Genomic DNA, 22,193 nt, shown 5'->3' on the forward strand with positions numbered 1-22,193 from the left:
TTCATCACATTCCCAGTGGGTCAGAAGTTTACATAAACACAATTAGTATTTGGTAGCGTCGCCTTTAAATTGTTTAACTTGGATCAAAAGTTTTGGGTAGCCTTCCACAAGCTTCTCACAATAAGTTGGGTGAATTTTGGCCCATTCCTCCTGACAGAGCTGGTGTAACTTAGTCAGGTTTGTAGGCCTCCTTGCTCGCACACACTTTTTCAGTTCTGCCCACAAATTTTCTATGGGATTGAAGTCAGGGATTTGTGATGGCCACTCCAATACCTTGACTTTGTTGTCCTTAAGCCATTTTACCACAACTTTGGAAGTATGCTTGGGGACATTGTCCATTTGGAAGACCAATTTGCGATCAAGCTTTAACTTCCTGACTGATGTCTTGAAAGGTTGCTTCAATATATCGACATAATTTTCCTCCCTCATAATGCCATCTATTTTGTGAAGTGCACCAGTCCCTCCTGCAGCAAAGCACCCCCACAAAATTATGCTGCCACCCCCGTGCTTCACGGTTGGGATGGTGTTCTTTGGCTTGCAAGCGACCCATTTTTCCTCCAAACATAACGATGGTCATTATGGCCAAGCAGTTCTATTTTTCTTTCATCAGACCAGAGGACATTTCTCCAAAAAGTTTGATCTTTGTCCCCATGCGCAGTTGCCAGCCGTAGTCTGGCTTTTTTATGGCGGTTTTGGAGAAGTGGCTTCTCTATGTAAACTTCTGACCTACTGGAATTGTGATACAGTAAATTATAATTGAAATAATCTGTCTGTAAACAATTATTGGAAAAATACTTGTGTCATGCACAAAGTAGATGTCCTAACCGACTTACCAAAACTATATTTTGTTAACAAGAAATTTGTGGAGTGGTTGAAAAACGAGTTTTAATGACTCCAACCTAAATGTATGTCAATTTCCGACTTCAACTGTATCTCATATTTATTCAAGTAGAAGCACAAATATTTAAATGACTGACAAGAGCACATCATCTCCTCCTCTGTTTATTCTCATAATGGGTATCACATTTAAACAAATACTGACACAAATAAAGTAAACAACCCCAACTAAATATTTGGATTCATGACTGTGCCATCATGGCACTCCTTGTCACTCCAAATATTACAAGGAGTTGACATGATAGCGCAAACAGATCTGGGACCTGGCTAACCAAGCATAGCACCAATGGAAAAATTCCGTAATATGATAAATCAATGCTGGCACTAAGACCGCACTCAATGAGCTGTATAGGGCCATAAGCAAACAAGAAAATGCACATTCAGAGGGATCGTTTCTCGTGGCTGGTGATTTCTATGCAGGGAAACTGAAATCCGTTTTACCTTCATTTTTACCCGCATGTCACCTGTGCACCTAGAGGCGACAAAACTCTACATCACCTTTACTCCACAAACAGAAACGCATTCAAGGCTCTACCTTGCCCTCCCTTTGGCAAATAAGACCATAACACCTCCTGCTTACAAGCAAAAACTCAAACAGGAAGTACCAGTGATGTGCTCAATACGGAAGTAGTCTGATGAAGCGGACCGTTTCATTAGCACAGACTGGAATGTGTTCTGGGATTCATCTGATAACATTGAGGAGTTTACCACATCAGTCACTGGCTTCATTAATAAATTCATCAAAGTCGTCATCCCCACAGTGTCCGTATGTACATATCCCAGCAAGAAGCCATGGGGTAAAGTACAGGCAACATCCGCATTGAGCTAAAGGCTAGAACTGCCGCTTGCAAGGAGCGGGACACTGATCCAGACACTTGTAAAAAATCCCACTGCAACCTCCGACAAGTCATCAAGCAGGCTAAGCATCAATACAGGACTAAGATCGCATCCTACTACGACGTCGCTCGACAGAAGTGGCAGGGCTGGCAAAAAATCACGGATTACAAAGGGAACCTCAGCTGCGAGCTGCCCAGCGACACAAGCCTAACAGATGCCTTCTGCAGTATGCTCACTTCGGGGAAGCAACACTGAACCATGCATGAGACCACCAGCTGTTCCTGATGACTCAAAGCTCACACACTCATTCATACTTACACACACACACACACACACGCACGCACGCACGCACGCACGCACGCACACACACACACACACACATACACACACACACACACACACACACACACACACACACACACACACACACACACACACACACACACACACACACACACACACACACACACACACACACACACACACACACACACACACACACTTTCACTTTCACATTCACATTCACCACATACACTGTTGTAACTGTCTAGTGTCTATCCTGTTGCTTAGTCACTTTACCCCTACCTATATTTTCATAGCTACCTCGGCAGGTAGCATAGTGGTTAGAGCATTGGGCCAGTAACCGAAAGGTTGCTAGATCGAATCCCCGAGCTGACAAGGTAAAAATCTGTCATTCTTCCCCTGAACAAGGCAGTTAACCCGCTGTTCCTAGGCTGTCATTGTAAATAAGAATTTGTACTTAAATGACTTGCCTAAAAAAATAAATACCCCTGCACATTGACTTGGTACTGGTCCTCCCTGTATATAGCCGTGTTATTTTTACTCCTTATTGTTATTCACTGTGTATTTATTCTTCACTATTTCTATATATTTTTTTTATCTCTATCTTTAACTCTGCACTGTAGGAAAAGGACCCGTAAGTAAACATTTCCCCTGTTGTTTACAAAGCATGTGACACATTTATTTAAATTTGATTTGTAGTCAATTTCGTTCTGAAATTATCTGAGGTCACAGAGAGGCAGGAAAACATCTTGATTCTATGTTTAACAGAGATCTTCTGTGTATAAAGTGACTTGGAGGGGAAAAACGTTATGTAACAACGCACTTAGCTGTTCTACAAATGGTCTGAGGCATTCGGTAAATATCAAGGATTTTCAAGTGCAACTTTAGTAACAATAGTTTGGGGAAACAGCGTAGAGATTTAATGATGCTCCTATGAATGTTTTTACGATAAACCTGGCCTTAATTAGTATGGTTTTGGGAAAACGGGCCCTGGTCCATGCGAATGCATCGGATTTGATTCTGTGCTACGAGCTCATTCCTAATGGTCAATTATCAATTGAATAACTAGAATATTCAAACAGTCGTGTTCAAATGTTATTCACCAAATGTTAATTATTGTAAATTAACCCATTAATTTGAATAGTCTACTGTCTAGTTCACTCTCGTAGGGAGCGCATTGCAAAAACCTACACAAGATTACAAAGTTGAACTTTATTTTAAATCAACTATAAAAATATAACGATATATAATAACGATAAAAAAATCTAATCAAATTGTATTCGTCACATGCTTTGTAAATAACAGGTGTAGATTAGGAGTGAAATGCTTACTTATGGGCCCTTCCCAACAATGCAGAAAGAATGCAGACAGAAAGAAAATAGAGAAAGAATAGAAAAGTAAAACACATAATAATAAAAGTAGTAATGGATACACAATGAGTGGCGGTAACACAATGAAACATTTTCATTAGCCACTGTTGCCTTAACCACATCAATTCCTGTCTAATTTAAAATGAAAACTTTCAGGACCATGTACAGTATTGTGGCAAATTATAATAAGCAACATTGTTGAGCTGACCTGACCTTCTTCTTAGTCATGGACTATTATCCGGTCCAAATATTGAGCATATACAACTTTTTTATTAGATCAGTGAGGAGGAAAGAAATATACTACTGTAGTCTCGGTTCACATGCCCGATTACCACATTGATTCACAAGAGGGCAGCATGTGGCTGTGTATGTAACACTGAATGCTGCAGATGCTGCAGTCTGAGTTTAGCAAATTTTGTTTTCCATGGTTGTTCTCAGCAGCTATAAAATATAAAACTTCCACAGCAGCCTCTAACAAAACATAAAGTGGTTGAATTATAACCCAAATTAAAATGTCTGAATGTGTGGTAGTTAGAACCCACTGGGCACAGAAGTCAATTCAACGTTGGTTCAACGTAATTTCATTAAAATTACATGGAAACAGTATTTGATTGAACCAGTGTGTGCAGAGTGGGAAGTTGTTTAGAAATTAATAAAACCAAAATACATCAAATGTATTTATATAGCCCTTCTTACATCAGCTGATAACTCCAAGTGCTGTACAGAAACTCAGCCTAAAACCCCAAGCAGCAAGCAATGCAGGTGTAGAAGCACCTGAAACTAATAGAACTGAAACTATTTAAATGCAAGCAATGACACCCAATGAGAAGTTTTGTTTGTCATAGTGCAAGATATGAGTTTGGTCACATGTGAAAACCATGTCTTTTGATATTTTCCTTTAGATTAATCCAGCCATGTGAATAAGGGATTATTTCCACCCCGAATTCATGAGACACAACTTCTGACTGAGACATGATTTGGACTGAGGCAGCTGGATGTGGGTAACAACTGGCTTTGTTCTTGACATGAGGTCTCTCAACATACACCACACACGTACCTTTGCATAGTTATTTTTGCTATTTTGGGTGTGAAAGTATGTATGCATGTTACTTGAATAGAACTTCATTAGAATAACACAATGTTTATAGCCAGGAGGTAGTTTCAGTTCAGTGGCTCAAGGACTGCAAATTAGGATTTTTCTTTCTCCGCTGTGGATTTTCAGAAGTTACGTACAGTGCCACTACATTCAAATCAATCTGCAGTCCCATTTATTAAAAACCTGAACAATAGAAAAGATGAGTGTGTGAGTGTGGGTGTCTGTAAGGCTATGTGTGTGCTTTGTCTGGTTGGGATATTGCCACAGGTTCTCAGCCTCTCCACACCCTCCTCCCACACAAACAACCCCTTGCTGTGGGGTACTTCGCACCTTGTCCTGTAATTCAGCGGCAACATTAGCACCTCCCTTGTCATGTGTCTCCACAGTGCTGCTGTTGATCACTCACACACAGCAAGGGAGGACCCTGACTCATTGTTAAAGTTCAAAGGTGTCTGCTGGTGTGAACGACGGATTAGGGGGATTATCCCCCATTACCTTTTGATTGACCACAGGGGAGTAATGGGAACACTCATGTGACAATGAGTAATGCAGAATCGGGCTGCTCGTGCCCAAGAAAAATACTATTGGGATTTGTGATTTATTGATATCATAGGCTGAAAAGGGCGGCAGGTGCGGCAGGTAGCCTTGTGGTTAGAGCATTGGGCCAGTAACCGAAAGGTTGATGGATCGAATCCCCGAGGTGACAAGGTAAGAATCTTTCGTTCTGCTGCTGAACAAGGCTGTTATCCCACTGTTCCCCAGTAGGCCGTCATTGTAAATAAGTATCACGTTCGTCATTATGGATGGACCAAGGTGCAGCGTGGTAGGCATATATTTTCCTTTAATAAATGAACCCTGAACAAAAACAACAAACTACCAAACGAAACGTGAAGCTAATAATAGTGGTGACATGCAACTATCCATAGACAAGATCCCACAAAGCACAAAGGGGAAATTGCTGACTAAATATGATCCCCAATCAGAGACAACGATAAACAGCTGCCTCTGATTGGGAACCATAACAGGCCAACATAGACACACAAACACCTAGATAACCCACCCTAGTCACATCCCGACCCAACCAACATAGAGAATAAAAAGCTCTCTATGGTCAGGGCGTGACAGTACCCCTCCCCAAAGGTGCGGACTCCGACCGCAAAACCTGACTCAATAGGGGAGGGTCCGGGTGGGCATCTACCGTTGGGGGAAGCGCCGGTGCGGGGCGAAGTACCCACTCCGCTCGCACATACATCTTCCTCCATGGTGGCTCCGGTGCGGGGATCGTCCCCGGAAGCTCCGGACCGTGGGTCGTTGCCGCAGGAACCGGACCGTGGATCGTCGCCGGGGACTCCGGGCCGTAGTTCATCGCCGGGGACTCCGGGCCGTGAATCGTTGCCGGAGGAACCGGACCGTGAATTGTCGCCGGATGCTCCGGACTGAGAACCCCCGCTGGAGGTTCTGGCTGTCGCTGGAGGCTCCGGACCGCAGACCGTCGCAGGATGCTCCGGACCGCGGACCGTCTCAGGAGGTTCCGGATCGTGGACCGTCGTTGGTGGTTCCGGACTGTGAAACGTCGCCGGAAGCTCCGGACTGGGAACTGTCGCCGGAAGCTCCGGACTGGGAACTGTCGCCGGAAGCTCCGGACTGGGAACTGTCGCCGGAAGCTCCGGACTGGAAACTGTTGCCGGGCGCTCTGGTCTGGGACCTGTCGCCGGAAGCTCTGGACTGGGAACTGTCGCCGGAAGCTCTCGACTGGGAACTGTCGCCGGAAGCTCTGGATTGTGTTGGCGCACTGGAGGCCTGATGCGTGGGACCGGTACAGGTGGCACCGGGCTGATGACAAGCACCTCAGGGCGAGTGCGGGGAGGAGGCACAGGACGTACTGGACTGTGGAGGCACACTGGAGGCCTGATGCGTGGAACCGATACAGGTGGCACCGGGCTGATGACACGCAACTCAGGGCGAGTGTGGGGAGGAGGCACAGGACGTACTGGACTGTGAAGGCGCACTGGGGATACAGCGCGTAGAGCCAGCGTAGGATATCCTGGTCCGAGGAGGCGTACTGGAGACCAGGAGCGCTGAGCCGGCACAACCAGTCCTGGCTGGATGCTAATTTTCGCACGGCAAGTGCGGAGAGCTGACTCCGAGCGCACCGGGCTGTGAATGCACACTGGAGACACAGTGCGTATCACCGCACAACATGGTACCTGGATGGTCACACGCTTCTTAAAGCGAGTGCGGGGTGTTGGCTCTGGTCTGAAACCTGGCTCTGCCAACCACCCCGTGTGCCCCCCACATTTTTTTGGGGGGGGGGGGGGGGGGGGGGGCTGCCTCTCGTGCTTGCGTCTTGGTTGTGAAACTCGGTGTCGTCGTTGTTCCTCCCTTGCTGCCTCCAGCTGCTCCCATGGAAGGCGATCCTTTCCAGCCAGGATCTCCTCCCATGTCCAGTATCCCTTACCATCCATTGTACTGCAGTTAAACTGCACTCTGCAATCTTTTTTTGTAAAGGGAGCTATAAGAACACTTAAATATTCTCTATATGAAAGGCTTAAAGTAGATAAACCTCTAGTGATAATGATACACTGTTTGCACACCAGCCTGCAAGTTTACCAGGTGCACAATTTCAGTGGTGGAAAAAGTACTCAATTGTCATACTTGAGTAAAAGTAAAGATACCTTAATAGAAAATGACTCAAGTAAAAGTGAAAGTCACCCATTAAAGTCATTTTCCTGTCAAACTGTAAGGGGTACTTTTGGGTGTCGGAAAATGTATGGAGTAAAAAGTACATATTTTCTTTAGGAATGTAGTGAAGTAAAAGTTGCCAAAATATAAATAGTAAAGTAAAGTACAGATACCCCCAAAAAACGAATTAAGTAGTACTTTAAAGTATTTTTACTTCAGTAGTTTAAACGACTGACTTCTTGTTTGAGTTAGGCTGCTAGTCATAATTCCAAAAATGTATCAACTGTTGCACGTGTTATAATCATGTCCAAACAAAGGTTTGATAGGACACTAAAGGTTTTAAACGGTTATCGCGGGTAAATTTGTCCCCACCCATTATTCTATTATCAAGATAGAGGTGCAAAAATGTTCTCAAATGTCGTCGACCCCCCCCCCCCCCCCCCCCCCCCCCCACCGCCGCCATAGGGAAATCCCATGCCAAACCCACCGACCCCTCCCCTCAGATACTGCAACTCAGTATAGTCCGGTGGCAGGAGGGGAGCCTTGCCTGACATTACGGTGCGCACCAAAGCTGATGATGCTTGGCTGATGTTTGATTCAGCTTCTAAAGTAGGCTATCGGGGTTGAAGCTCGCTCTCCAATGCATGAGGACTTGTGCCAGTAATTTTAGATATCTCTATCTTTGTATCAATCAATTCATTACACGCATTAATTTGAAAATGGTGACTTTATTGCGTCAACGAGCTTCGGCGCTGCTTCTTGCGTGGGGTTATTGTATTTTGGCTGAGACAACTTTTTCTAACATCACTCTTGATAACGAGGTTCACGTCAGCTTCATCCAGCGGAGTCTGAGGAGCCAGGAGCTCCGGGAGATGCAGCGGGAAATCCTCTCCATCCTGGGGCTGCCCCACCGGCCCCGGCCGCACATCTACACCAAACAAAACGCTGCCCCGATGTTCATGCTGGATTTGTACAATGCTATTTCCACGGACGGACAACAGCCAGCAAGCTTTTCGTATTATAAGCCCGTTTTAATGACCCAGGGGCCCCAGATGGTGACCCAGCAAAACAGTATTTTCCTCAATGACGCGGACATGGTGATGAGCTTTGTCAATCTTGGTATGTCCTCCTTATCACCATATCCAGAGACGTATCCATTAATTTCGATGGATATTAATTGATAAGTTATTGTTAAGCCTACATGATATAAAAAATATATTTCATGATTGCTCACTTTATTTTTAAAAGCAAAAAAAGTTTATTTCACCTTTGCGCAAACGATGACCCAGTATTACACAGAAGCGCTCTTATCTTACAATAACTTCTAAATCGTTTTTTCTCAACACATCTCACATGAACATGACCTAAACACAATAATTAAACAGCTGCTTGTTTAGGTTTACCCTGATTTATCTGACACTGCACTGTAATGCTAATACACTCATTATGCTTACTTTGACTCATTCAGTGTCTCAATTGCTCATACAATCGCAGAAAAAATGGTTTTCTGGCCATCCCCATAGGAGAACCCTTTTGGGTTCCACGTAGAACTCTCTGTGGAAAGGGTTTTACATGGAAGCCAAAACGTTCTACCTGTAACCAAACTACTATGGGACAGCCAAATAACTGTTTTAGGTTCTAGGTGATATTTTTTCTTTAGAGTGTAGGGTAGCCTTCTACTCAGTGAAAAACATTGTTTTCCAGTTTTTTAACAAAACTTCCTACCATGGTTTCTTTTTGGACCTGTCTGGTCTGTAGGAATACTGACCAGGAGAGCAGAGGTCAGGCAAGGTGAAGGGTGGTTGTGTTGTGCTGATCAGACAGAGCACTGCTGGGGATCCAGTAGATGCTCAAGTTAGGAGTCAGTCTCTCTGGCTTAACCTTGCCTTAAATCACAGGAGTTGACTGTAGAAAGCAGGCTTACTCCCAGTTTACCTGTTGATATAAGTATTAAAGGGTGAAAGCTTTCTTCTATTGCCATTTTGTTGTTTGTGAGCACTTTGCAGAAATAACTATACTGTTGAACCGAGTGCATGAGCTAAGTGTTTGTGTGTGAGTGACGTTCCATTTGTGTGCAGCTTCTAAACGTGGAGGCTTATGGTAACGTTCTCTTTAGATAAGACTGTTCTGCCTTCTGAGTTGTAAATGTTATGATAACATGGCTGTATCTGATTTCCCCTGAATCCCGTCAGTGCTCTGGGAGACTGGCTTTAGCAAGGCGTTGTTTAGCATAGATGTGTAGAAGCTGTTAAGAAGCCTTTTGGACCTAGACTTGGGGCTCCGGTACCGCTTGCCGTGCGGTAGCAGAGAGAACAGTCTATGACAACGGTGGCTGGAGCCAGTGACAATTTTTAGGGCCTTCCTCTGACAACGCCTGGTATAGAGGTCCTGGATGGCAGGACCTTGGCCCCAGTGATGTACTGAGCCGTACGCACTACCCTCTGCAGTGCCTTGCGGTCGGAGGCTGAGCAGTTGCCATACCAGGCAGTGATGCAACCAGTCGGGATGCTCTCGATGGTGTAGCTGTAGAACCTTTTGAGGATACCAAATCTTTTCAGTCTCCTGAGGGGGAATAGGCTTTGTCGTGCCCTCTTCACGACTGTCTAAGTGTGTTTGGACCATGATAGTTTGTTGGTGATGTGGACACCAGGGAACTTGAAGCTCTCAACCTGCTCTACTACAGCCCCATCGATGAGAATGGGGGTGTGCTCGTACCTCCTTTTCCTGTAGTCCACAATCATCCCCTTTGTCGTTATCACGTTGAGGGAGAGGTTGTTGTCCAGGCACCACACGGCCAGGTCTCTGACCTCCTCCCTATAGGCTGTCTCATCGTTTTCTGCGATCAGGCCTACCACTGTTGTGTCATCGGCAAACTTGATGGTGTTGGAGTCGTGATGTGAGCCATGACCAGCCTTTCAAAGCACTTGATGGCTGCAGACGTGAGTGCCACAGGTTGGTAGTCATTTAGGCAGGTTACCTTAGTGTTTTTGGTCGCAGGTACTGCATCTAAGCTGGCTGTGTGTGTGTGTGTGTGTGTGTGTGTGTGTGTGTGTGTGTGTGTGTGTGTGTGTGTGTGTGTGTGTGTGTGTGTGTGTGTGTGTGTGTGTGTGTGTGTGTGTGTGTGTGTGTGTGTGTGTGTGTGGGCGTAAATCAAGGGGGGTAGGGTGGGAGGAGTAGGGGGGGCTTCCTTGGACATTATTGCGTTTATAAAACCCAAATCCTGCTTTTGTTTCCTTTGGAGATCTCATCGCGGGTCTAATATCACTATGGTGAAACAGCAGACAGTGTGGTGACTGTGGCTCCCATCCGGCTGGGGCTTTTCATCCAAAGTCAACCCTTTCCCCTTCGTTGTCCTGCCTCAGGGCTTACAGGAGGGATACAGGTTGGGCTTCATGGCCTATTGTGTGTGTGTGTAAGGTTCTCAATTTATCATCAGGAATAGATTTGGCACTTTTAACCTTCCTATCCCATTCATCAGTCTATGTCTTTTTATTTTATTTTATTTCACCTTTATTTAACCAGGTAGGCTAGTTGAGAACAAGTTCTCATTTGCAACTGCGACCTGGCCAAGATAAAGCATAACAGTGTGAACAGACAATAACACAGAGTTACACATGGAGTAAACAATAAACAAGTCAATAACATGGTAGAAAAAAAGAGAATCTATATACAATGTGTGCAAAAGGCATGAGGTAGGCAATAAATCGAGTAATTACAATTTAGCAGATTAACACTGGAGTGATAAATCATCAGATGATCATGTGCAAGAAGAGATACTGGTGTGCAAAAGAGCAGAAAAGTAAATAAATAAAAGCAGTATGGGGGGTGAGGTAGGTAAATTGGGTGGGTAGTTTACAGATGGACTATGTACAGCTGCAGGATCGGTTAGCTGCTCGGATAGCAGATTTTTAAAGTTGTTGAGGGAGATAAAAGTCTCCAACTTCAGAGATTTTTGCAATTGGTTCCAGTCGCAGGCAGCAGAGAACTGGAAGGAAAGGCGTCCAAATGAGGTTTTGGCTTTAGGGATGATCAGTGAGATACACCTGCTGGAGCGCGTGCTACGGGTGGGTGTAGCCATCGTGACCAGTGAACTGAGATAACATACATCACATACATGTCTGCATGTATGTGATGCAGGGTGGAGTGACCGGGATAGAGAAAGGGGGAAGAAGTAAGTGCATATAAAGTGCAGAGAAAAGAGAAAGAATGAGAAGGATGCAGGGTTCCCGTTCCTCTCATAAACCCATGGCCCCTCTCTCCATTTGATTTGCAGTCTGTTTCCAGCTGTGGGTTACACCATGTTGTAAAAAGCCAGTCCTGGAGGTCCCTGGTAGAGATCGACAGATTAATCGGAATTGGCGATTAATTAGGGCCGATTTCAAGTTTTCATAACAACCGGTAATCAGCATTTTTGGACACCGATCATGGCCGATTACATTGCACTCCACGAGGAGACTGAGTGGCAGTGTTACATCCGTCTTCGGAATGAGACCAAAGCGCAGCGTGGAAAGTGTTCATCGTACTTTACTGAACACCAAAAAAAACACAAAGGATAAACGAATGTAAAGTTCTGCAGGGCTAAACAGCTACTGTGCAAAAACACCGTCCCACAAACTAGGGTGGAAAACAGGCTGCCTAAGTATGATTCCCAATCAGAGATAACGATAGACAGCTGCCTCTGATTGGGAACCATACCCGGCCAACAAATAAATAGAAAACTAGAATGCCCACCCAAATCACACCCTGACCTAAACAAATAGAGAAATAAAAAGGCTCTCTAAGGTCAGGGCGTGACAGGCAGGCTGACTACCTGTTATGCAAGTGCTGCAAGGAGCCAAGGTAAGGTGCTAGCTAGCATTAAACGTATATTATAAAAAACAATCAATCTTAACATAATCACTAGTTAACTACACATGGTTGATGATATTACTAGTTTATCTAGCTTGTCCTGCGTTGCATATAATCAATGTTAATTTTGCCTGTTAATTTATCATTGAATCATAGCCTACTTCGCCAAATGGGTGATTTAACAAGCACATTCGCGAAAAAAGCACTGTCTTTGCACCAATGTGTACCTAACCATAAACATCAACGCCTTTCTTAAAATCAATACACAAGTATATATTTTTAAACCTGCATATTTAGTTAATATTGCCTGCTAACATGAATTTCTTTTAACTAGGGAAATTGTGTCACTTCTCTTGCGTTCTGTGCAACAGAGTCAGGTTATATGCAGCAGTTTGGGCCGCCTGGCTCGTTGCGAACTGTGTGAAGACTGTTTATTCCTAACAAAGACAGCCAACTTTGCCAAACGGGGGATAATTTAACAAAAGCACATTTGCGAAAAAAGCACAATCGTTGCACGAATGTACCTAACCATAAACATCAACGCCTTTCTTAAAATCAATACACAGACGTATATTTGATTAAACCTGCATATTTAGTTGAAAGAAATCCAGGTTAGCAGGCAATATTAAACTAGGGAAATTGTGTCACTTCTCTTGTGTTCATTGCATGCAGAGTCAGGGTATATGCAACAGTTTAGGCCGCCTGGCTGGCTCGTTGCGAACTAATTTGCCAGAATTTTACGTAATTATGACATAACATTGAAGGTTGTGCAATGTAACAGGAATATTTAGACTTATTTATGCCACCCGTTAGATAAAATACGGAACGGTTCCGTATTTCACTGAAAGAATAAACGTATCTTTTCCAAGTGATAGTTTCCGGATTTTACTATATTAATGACCTAAGGCTAGTTTTTCTGTGTGTTATTATGTTATAAATAAGTATATGATTTGATATTTGATAGAGCAGTCTGACTGAGCGGTGGTAGGCAGCAGCAGGCTCGTTAGCATTCATTCAAACAGCACTTTCGTGCGTTTGCCAGCAGCTCTTCACTGTGCTTCAAGCATTGAGCTGTTTATGACTTCAAGCCTATCAACTCCGGAGCTAGTTAGTGGGGTGCGCGCTAATATCGTTTCAATCGGTGACGTCACTCGCTCTGAGACCTTGAAGTCGTTGTTCCCCTTGCTCTGCAAGGGCCGCGGCTTTTGTGGAGCGATGGGTAACGATGCTTCGAGGGTAGCTGTTGTCGATGTGTTCCTGGTTCGAGCCCAGGTAGGGGCGAGGAGAGGGACGGAAGCTATACTGTTACACTGGCAATACTAAAGTGCCTATAAGAACATCCAATAGTCAAAGGTATATGAAAGGTATATGTTCTAGTCATTTATTTTCTATGTTGGTGACTTGTAGGGTTCCCAATTAGAGGCAGCTGGTAATCGTTGCCTCTAATTGGGGATCATATTTAGGAAGCCCTTTCTCCCACCTGCTTTGTGGGATATTGTTTTGTGTATGTGCATGTAGCACCACTACTTTCATGTTTCGTTGTTGTTTTATTGTTTTGTAGAAGTTTCACTTCAATAAAGATGTGGAACTATAATCACGCTGCGCCTTGGTCCGTTTTTCATCACGATCGTGACAGAATATCCCACCAAGCAAGGACCAAGCAGCGTGCCAAGGAGGAGAAGGTGAGTTGGTCCTGGGAGGAGATTAGGAGTGGATGCGAGACCCTTTCTTGGCGGGAGTCGCATAAAGATCAGGAAGGACAACGACGACGCCGGGAGCCGCGGCCACAGAAACCCCACGATTTTTGTTGGGGGGAGGCACATGGGGTGGTCGACTGAGCAGCGGGGAGTGCCAGAGCCCGAATGGCAGACGGTGGATGAATTCAATGGGGGATACCGGAGAGAGGTGGAGGCAAGGAGTAGGCTACAGCGCAGGCGTGCTGAAGAGCGTGTCATCAGTCCGGTGCCATCTGTGCCGGCTCCATGCACCAGGCCACCAGTGCGCCTTCCCAGCCCGGTATGTCCTCTGCTGGTTCCTCGCACTCGCCATGAGGAGCGTGTCTTCAGTCCGCTGCCACAGAAACCCCAAGATTCTTTTTGGGGGGGGGGGGAACATGGAGCTGGCGGCTGAGCAGAAGGAAGAGCCAGAGACCGTCAGGGAGGCGATGGAGAGTTGGGGGAGAGAGAGAGGAGAGAGATGTTTGTCAAGTGTGTTCTGCTCAACATTCGACCTGAAGAGCCTGTCAGCAGTCTGGTGAAGTCTGTGCCGGCTTCACGCATCTGGCCTCCAGTGCGCCTTCCCAGTCCGGTACGTCCTGTGCCAGCTCCCCGCACCCTTCCTGAAGTGCGTGTCAACAGTCCGGTGCCACCTGTGCTGGCTCCACGCACCAGGCCGCCAGTGCGCATCCCCAGTCCGGTACGTCCTGTGTCAGCTCCCCGCACTCACGCTGAAGTGTGTGTCACCAGTCCGGTGCCACCTGTGCCGGCTCCACTCACCAGGCCGCCAGTGCACCTCCCCAGTCTGGTACGTTCTGTGCCAGTTCCCCGCACTCGACCTGAAGTGAGTGTCACCAGTCCGGTGCCACCTGTGCCAGCTCCATGCACCAGGCCTCCAGTGCGCCTCCCCAGTCCGGTACATCCTGTGCCAGCTCCCCGCACTCGCCCTGAAGTGCGTGTCACCAGTCCGGTGCCACCTGTGCCGGCTCCACGCACCAGGCCGCCAGTGCGCCTCCCCAGTCCGGTACGTCCTGTGCCAGTTCCCTGCACTCGCCCTGAAGTGCGTGTCACCAGTTCGGTGCCACCTGTGCCGGCTCCACGCACCAGGCCTCCAGTGCGCCTCCCAGTCCTATAATAACTACAACCTAAAAGTCCTTACCTGGGAATATTGAAGACTCATGTTAAAAGGAACCATCAGCTTTCATATGTTCTCATGTTCTGAGCAAGGAATGTAAACGTTAGCTTTTTTACATGGCACATATTGCATTTTTACTTTCTTCTCCACACTTTGTTTTTGCATTATTTAAACCAAATTGAACATGTTTGATTATTTATTTGAGGCTAAATTGATTTTATTGATGTATTATATTAAGTTAAACTAAAAGTGTTCATTCAGTATTGTTGTAATTGTCATTATTACAAATAAATAAATACATTAAAAAAATCGGCCGATTAATCGGTATTGGCTTTATTTGGTCCTCCAATAATCGGTATCGGTATCGGCCTTGAAAAATCCTAATCGGTCGACCTCTGGAGTGATAACTTAAAGCCAAACTCGATAAGGTAATTTCCCCTCGATAGACCGCAGCTTCCAGTGAGGGAAAGATAACTTTTCTACCCCCTCTCTCAATGTGCAGGTTTTTAGGTGGCCAATGTTGACGCATCTCGGAAATGATGGAATCAGTTCAGTTTTATTAGTCTTGCTTCCTTCATTTCCTAAACTAATTAACGGTGGAAAAAGCTTTGGCTTCCCATGCCCTGTTCTTGTGGAATGGTAGACATATTTTTTCTTCTTTCCCCTAAGTGAATTTAATATATTGAAATGAAACTGCTGTAGGGTATCCGTTTTTTACTCATTTGCTTTGTGTGTATATATACCATTTCCCCACATAGAGTCAGGACTGTTAGAATCCCCAACCACCATCCAGTCTGCCCACTATCAATATGTATTCATTTCATGTCCATGACTATGCAACACATCTGACTATACAGCTGCAGTTTGACCGCACACATCTGTAGCTTGCCTGCACATCTGTGTTGTTATAATGGAGCTTTAGCCATACTGTGGAGTGGAGAGCTCTGACTTTACACTGCTGAAGCAATCTGACTATAACCTGACTGCCTGGTTCCTGGTTGGACTTAGTTGACCTGCATTCCTGTACTGCTAGGTCCTCTTGTTGGGACTCTGCCATAGGCTGACACAGATGTCTTTGGGATGTTCTTGCTTCCATGAGAACACACCTGCCGCATATGGGAATAAGAGACAGGCTTATCAGTTATCTTTCACATTGCTCCATGTGAAATTAAATTAAGAAGATGGTGCTGTATGGTCAAAGTTTGCCTTGTAACAGGTTTGTGAACCCAACAGGCTAAATTGAAAGCTGACTGTCATAGTAATCTGATTTGGGGAGGAAATAAGCGGCTCATGCAGGGTATTTGTTCTTGATACTCAAAATTGTATAATTCCTCTAATCATTTTTTAATCCCTTCTTTAAAGATGGTTTCCTTTTTTTCTAAGACGCGGTTTCAACTGAAATGCTAAGCAAGGTGTAAGGTTTGTTTAACAAAGCCTGTTTCGTGAATAAAATAATCTGATCTCAGAAATAGGGTCTTGGAACATAAGCCACTGAATTTCGTCATACTTGCATATAGACATTTTTAATGGAACCTAAGACAGGGTAGTTGGAGAGGTTAAAAAAGTCAAAAATCAAATGTTTTATTGTCACATACACCACCGGATAGGTGCTGTGAAATGGGTTATTTTAGACATCTGATTAAGAAAGTGTTTTTTTCATTAGGCATTTTCATTGTGTTCCAGCTGACTTTATTTTATACCAAGTAGATTTTCTAGGTTTTAGTTTTGCCTCTGATGTAAGATATTCATAAACTTCACCCATACATTTTGATTGGCAGCTGAAAATGATTCATTATAAACAAACAGGCTATTGATTGTGCCACGCCAGCGCCGCACGTTGAACCCTGTGTCATGAACTAAGAAAAGTGTTGAAATGCCTCACAAAGAGAAGTTTGCATATCTGAGGGCTGATCTCTGGAGCTAATGGTCCCTAACGTCAACACACCAAGACCTTACGAGCAATTATTGCCTTCATAAAAACGTCCTGGTTTCTTTCCATCGTTTAACAAATGACTAGCATGGTTCAGAATGCTCTTTACGGTGTGTGTGTGGTTAAAAGTTGTTTTCTGGGCTTTAAGGCCTGGGTGCATGTGTGCTGCATTAAGTTGTGTGTGTGTGTGTGTGTGTGTGTTATTCGGTACTGAAACAATACCAAGGCACCAGTGAGACAGACTTATGATGTCACGGGGGCTGCTAGTGTGCAGGATGTGTTTAAGATGGGTAATCATCGCTCCACTCTGCACACCTCCAGTGTGGGAAGTCCCCCGTTGCTCAAGAGACCTCCACTAAGCTTTCCAAGGACAAACACATTGGGTAACGCTGTAAAAACACAGCGCTGGAAACCTTCAGGAAATCTTTGGCTCTGCCCCACCACCATTATTGTGGAAACTCTGGGAGTGGCTCAGCTGTTTCAGGGCAGGGTGGGACACCGTTGATCTCAGTTGGGGGACTGATATCAGGCCTAGCCTACTCTCAGAAAGACCATTCACATAAATATTCTATTATCATTCCCCTCCAGAATATAGTACTTCATGTATAGTGGTTAAATGTATTCTCCTATGGTTGATCATGGATAACATTTTGAGGATTATGACATTAGGACCATAGTGTTTCTTCAGGATGTATGTATGGGCATTGGATAGGCTGCTGTGGTTTTTCTGGCATCGCTTTGACGGGGCTTTTCTTGTGGTCAGCACGTGTGTAATTTAAACCCCCCCCCCCCCCCCCCCCATTGGCGCCTTATGCAGACTGATGTTAAGATCAATCAGCTCTCTCATGGAAGCAGGAGTTTCCTATTTTTGACACAGTGCTTCTGAGATGTGGACGGAGCAATGTGGATCAGAAGACTTTGATTCAGCAACTTTCTTTGGCAGAATTAAACCACCACCTGGCTGCTGATCGGAGTGTATTCACAGCACTGAGTGTGTTGGTACACATGCACCCCCCACTGTTTCAACAGACCAGGGAATATGGGGAGAAAAGGGATGTGCCTTTAACCCTCCAGGGTCAGTGTTCGTTGTGTTAGTTGTGCAGCTTTTAATGGGTGAGGTTAGCTGTTGGAAAAAGCTGATCCGGGATAAGTTGGTATGGGTAGTGAGTAACCTCTTTTCTCCCACTATCCCCTCTCAACAGTTGAGCTGGATCAGAACGTCCCGTCTTCTCGGCACAACAGGGATTTCCGCTTTGACTTGTCCCATATCCCAGAGGGGGAAGCTGTCTCCGCTGCAGAGTTCAGAATCTACAAGGACTACATCGGAGAACACTATGAGAATGAGACCTTCCATGTGAGCGTGTACCAGGTGCTACAGGTGCCCCCTGACAGGTGACACCTCTTCCATTAATCTTTGTGTGTGTGGCCTTATAAAACACTATACCACTCCCTAAAACTGCAGAGACCCACCTTGACCATATAGAACACCCCCTCAAACACCACCCTCACTCCCCACACCGCCATCATTCACTTAATCCTCCTTTTCTAATACCTAGCAACCCTCTCCTCCCTCCACCCAACCCCTCTCTTCTTGGTCACACTACGCGTTTTGATTGTAGTGAACAACAGTTTGATTTGTCCACCTAGGAAAAACACACACACACACACACACACACACACACACACACACACACACACACACACACACACACACACACACACACACACACACACACACACACACACACACACACACACACACACACACACACACACACACACACACACACACACACACACACAGCTTGTCCTACTAGGTGACATCAGAGCCCAGTCATGTATAGGCATGGCCTGTTCCACAGAGGTGACAGTGAGGCTATGTCGGTGCTAAGAACAACACCATTGTCATTCAGAGACACACATGCCTTCCATACAGACAACAAGGCGACAAGAAAAATAAATAGTCTGTGTTGTGGGCCTGGGGGCCTGAAACTCAATCTGTAAGCAAATCCATTGTCTGTGAGATCTGCCCCAGAGCTGTGATATCTGCTTCAATCAGTCTGGGAATTCTCATCTGTGATAAAGATACCTCTTTTAATAATGGCTATCGGTGAGGTTAGATCGACACTGCATGTCATCTCTTGTTTTGGATTTACTGTATCCTGGGTTCTCTCTGGGTGGCTAATCTCTTCTGTCTCTGCTATTTATTGGAATATGTATCAGCTATCTATCAACTTTTATATAACTACTTTACTTTTACATACTGCACTACATAGCAGCAACCCAAACTGCCACTGAGGAGAATGGTTTGAAATGCAATGTGAAGTGGCAAGGCTATATACGTTTATCCAGACTTGTGGCAACTAATGTTAGAATTTAGAAGAACACACTTCCTAGGTCTGTAACTCTTTGTTGTGTATCTAACTGAGACTTTATGTGCTGTGTATCTAATGTTTGTAGTCAATGTGCCCCTCAGTGAGGAGGACCTGTTCCTGCTGGACACGCGTGTAGTGTGGGCTATAGAGGAAGGCTGGCTGGTGTTTGACATCACAGCCACCAGTAACCAGTGGGTGGTGAACCTGGACCAGAACCTGGGCCTGCAGCTGGCTCTAGAGAGCATGGACGGTGAGTCACTGTCATAGAGTTATAAGAGTACTGAATGGCCGCTGGTCCAACAGAGATAGATCTCTAGGGCTGGTACACTCACCACATAACATTGAATTTAAAAATATCAACATGTACCCTGGACTGACATGTGCATGTATTTCTGTCTCCCTCTACAGGTCAGAGTGTGAACCCCAGGCTAGTAGGGCTGGTGTGGGGCAGTGGGCTACAGGACAAGCAGCCCTTTATGGTGGCCTTCTTTAAGGGAACTGAGGTTCGCCCCCGCAGCGTCCGCTCTGCCCAAGGCCACAAGGGGCGCAACCCCAACCGCTCTAAAAACCCCAGGAATGCCCAGGACGCACTGAAGGTTGCTGAGGCTGCAGCAGGTACACAAATTACCCACTTGGAGGTTAATGAGCCAGTCAACATTTTATAAACTTGTAAACTTCATATTCAGGCTATGAATAATATTTAACTAGGAATACATCTATTATATAGTGTTTAAGTGACAGTGATGACAGTTGATTGTGCTGATTAATCTGTATGCTGTTAATTTCCCCCTTTGTATTCAGAGACCATCAGCACAGACCCCAAACAGGGCTGTAAGAAGCATGAGCTGTATGTCAGCTTCAGAGATCTGGGATGGCAGGTACAGTAATATGACGACTCCTTATGTCACACCAGGTCCTGATATCTCTGTTCTGTACTGTAATGATCTGAGCACCCCCTCTTCTTTTTTATTCACCCACTTAGATAGGAGTATGACTTGAATAGATTCAATCTGACATTATCTTCATCTCCCATTTGTTGGATGTTGTTATGAGAAATTCATTTTTTCAATTGTCCCCTCAGGACTGGATCATTGCACCAGAGGGCTATGCAGCGTACTACTGCCAGGGCGAATGCGCTTTTCCCCTCAACTCCTACATGAATGCTACCAATCATGCCATTGTGCAGACTCTGGCAAGAATATTTATATCTTTCATATAATACATTTCTGAGGGGGTTGAATATGGCATTTTCTCAGGGTTTCACTGTAGAGTCTTTACTTTAAATGGTAAATTATTTGAATTTTTTAAATGTTTTATCAAAGCACTCTTTGATGTCCTGCATCCTGTAAAGAAAACTGCTAAAGTATCAATGCACATTTTACCCCACACTTGAATATTTCTAATAACAGTGCTTTATTCTACCCCCCCCCCCCCCCCCCCTCAGGTCCACTTCATAAACTCAGAGACAGTGCCCAGACCCTGCTGTGCCCCCACCCAGCTCCACGGCATCTCAGTCCTCTACTTTGACGACAGCTCCAATGTCATTCTGAAGAAGTACCGGAACATGGTGGTCAGAGCCTGCGGCTGTCACTGACCGCCATTAGACTTCCCCTTCTCAGGATACACTGGGGCTAGTGGAGGAAGATGAGGAAGAGGAGGAAATGGGGATTATGCTGCTAGAGACATACTGCTCTAGCAGTAGAGGCATACTGCTCTAGCAGTAGAGGCATACTGCCCTAGCAGTAGAGGCATACTGCTCTAGCAGTAGAGACATACTGCTCTAGCAGTAGAGACATACTGCTCTAGCAGTAGAGACATACTGCTCTAGCAGTAGACATACTTCCCTAGCAGTAGAGACATACTGCCCTAGCAGTAGACATACTGCCCTAGCAGTAGAGACATACTGCCCTAGCAGTAGACATACTGCCCTAGCAGTAGAGACATACTGCCCTAGCATTAGAGACATACTGCCCTAGCAGTAGAGACATACTGCCCTAGCAGTAGACATACTGCCCTAGCAGTAGAGACATACTGCCCTAGCATTAGAGACATACTGCCCTAGCATTAGAGACATACTGCCCTAGCAGTAGACATACTGCCCTAGCAGTAGAGACATACTGCCCTAGCATTAGAGACATACTGCCCTAGCAGTAGACATACTGCCCTAGCAGTAGAGACATACTGCCCTAGCAGTAGACATATTGCCCTAGCAGTAGAGACATACTGCCCTAGCATTAGAGACATACTGCCCTAGCAGTAGACATACTGCCCTAGCAGTAGAGACATACTGCCCTAGCATTAGAGACATACTGCCCTAGCAGTAGACATACTGCCCTAGCAGTAGAGACATACTGCCCTAGCAGTAGACATACTGCCCTAGCAGTAGAGACATACTGCCCTAGCAGTAGACATACTGCCCTAGCAGTAGAGACATACTGCCCTAGCATTAGAGACATACTGCCCTAGCAGTAGAGACATACTGCCCTAGCAGTAGACATACTGCCCTAGCAGTAGAGACATACTGCCCTAGCAGTAGACATACTGCCCTAGCAGTAGAGACATACTGCCCTAGCAGTAGACATACTGCCCTAGCAGTAGAGACATACTGCCCTAGCAGTAGACATACTGCCCTAGCAGTAGAGACATACTGCCCTAGCAGTAGACATACTGCCCTAGCAGTAGAGGCATACTGCCCTAGCATTAGAGACATAGAGACATGGCTGTCACTGACCGCCATTAGACTTCCCCTTCTCAGGATACACTGGGACTAGTGGATGAAGATGAGGAAGAGGAGGAAATGGGGATTATGCTGCTAGAGACATACTGCTCTAGCAGTAGAGGCATACTGCTCTAGCAGTAGAGGCATACTGCCCTAGCAGTAGAGGCATACTGCTCTAGCAGTAGAGACATACTGCTCTAGCAGTAGAGACATACTGCCCTAGCAGTAGAGACATACTTCCCTAGCAGTAGACATACTTCCCTAGCAGTAGAGACATACTGCCCTA

General features: G+C 45.4%; 1 protein-coding gene and 1 pseudogene across 4 annotated transcripts; one reads left to right on the top strand and one right to left on the bottom strand.

Moving 5' to 3' along the window:
- Positions 1 to 5,869, bottom strand: part of LOC129851558 (mRNA export factor-like) — a 31,561-nt pseudogene extending 25,692 nt beyond the window's left edge.
- Positions 1,706 to 20,849, top strand: LOC129834727 (bone morphogenetic protein 7-like). 4 transcript variants are annotated; one of them, XM_055899993.1, is made up of 8 exons: positions 1,706 to 1,725; positions 7,895 to 8,304; positions 18,016 to 18,205; positions 19,290 to 19,438; positions 19,597 to 19,803; positions 19,990 to 20,066; positions 20,270 to 20,380; positions 20,633 to 20,849. In XM_055899993.1, exons 2-8 carry the CDS (start codon positions 7,905 to 7,907, stop codon positions 20,780 to 20,782), a joined length of 1,284 nt encoding a protein of 427 aa, XP_055755968.1. In that variant the 5' UTR covers positions 1,706 to 1,725; positions 7,895 to 7,904; the 3' UTR covers positions 20,783 to 20,849. The 4 variants fall into 4 exon arrangements, with proteins under 4 accessions (XP_055755968.1, XP_055755941.1, XP_055755951.1 ...); XM_055899966.1 differs by lacking the exon at positions 1,706 to 1,725 and having other exon boundaries at positions 7,790 to 8,304; XM_055899976.1 differs by lacking the exon at positions 1,706 to 1,725 and having other exon boundaries at positions 7,790 to 8,304; positions 19,597 to 19,793; positions 19,992 to 20,066.
- The last annotated feature ends 1,344 nt before the right edge of the window (positions 20,850 to 22,193 follow it).

The sequence above is a fragment of the Salvelinus fontinalis genome, chromosome 3, assembly GCF_029448725.1.
Source record: "Salvelinus fontinalis isolate EN_2023a chromosome 3, ASM2944872v1, whole genome shotgun sequence".
NCBI lineage: Eukaryota > Metazoa > Chordata > Actinopteri > Salmoniformes > Salmonidae > Salvelinus > Salvelinus fontinalis.

Bases quoted from the DNA above. Each gene is read 5' to 3' on its own strand.
- LOC129834727 (XM_055899966.1), top strand. From the start codon at position 7,830: ATGAGGACTTGTGCCAGTAATTTTAGATATCTCTATCTTTGTATCAAT. The intron at 19,804-19,989 runs GTACACAAATTA...CTTTGTATTCAG, and splicing joins GGTTGCTGAGGCTGCAGCAG to AGACCATCAGCACAGACCCC. The intron at 20,381-20,632 runs GCAAGAATATTT...CCCCCCCCTCAG, and splicing joins ATGCCATTGTGCAGACTCTG to GTCCACTTCATAAACTCAGA.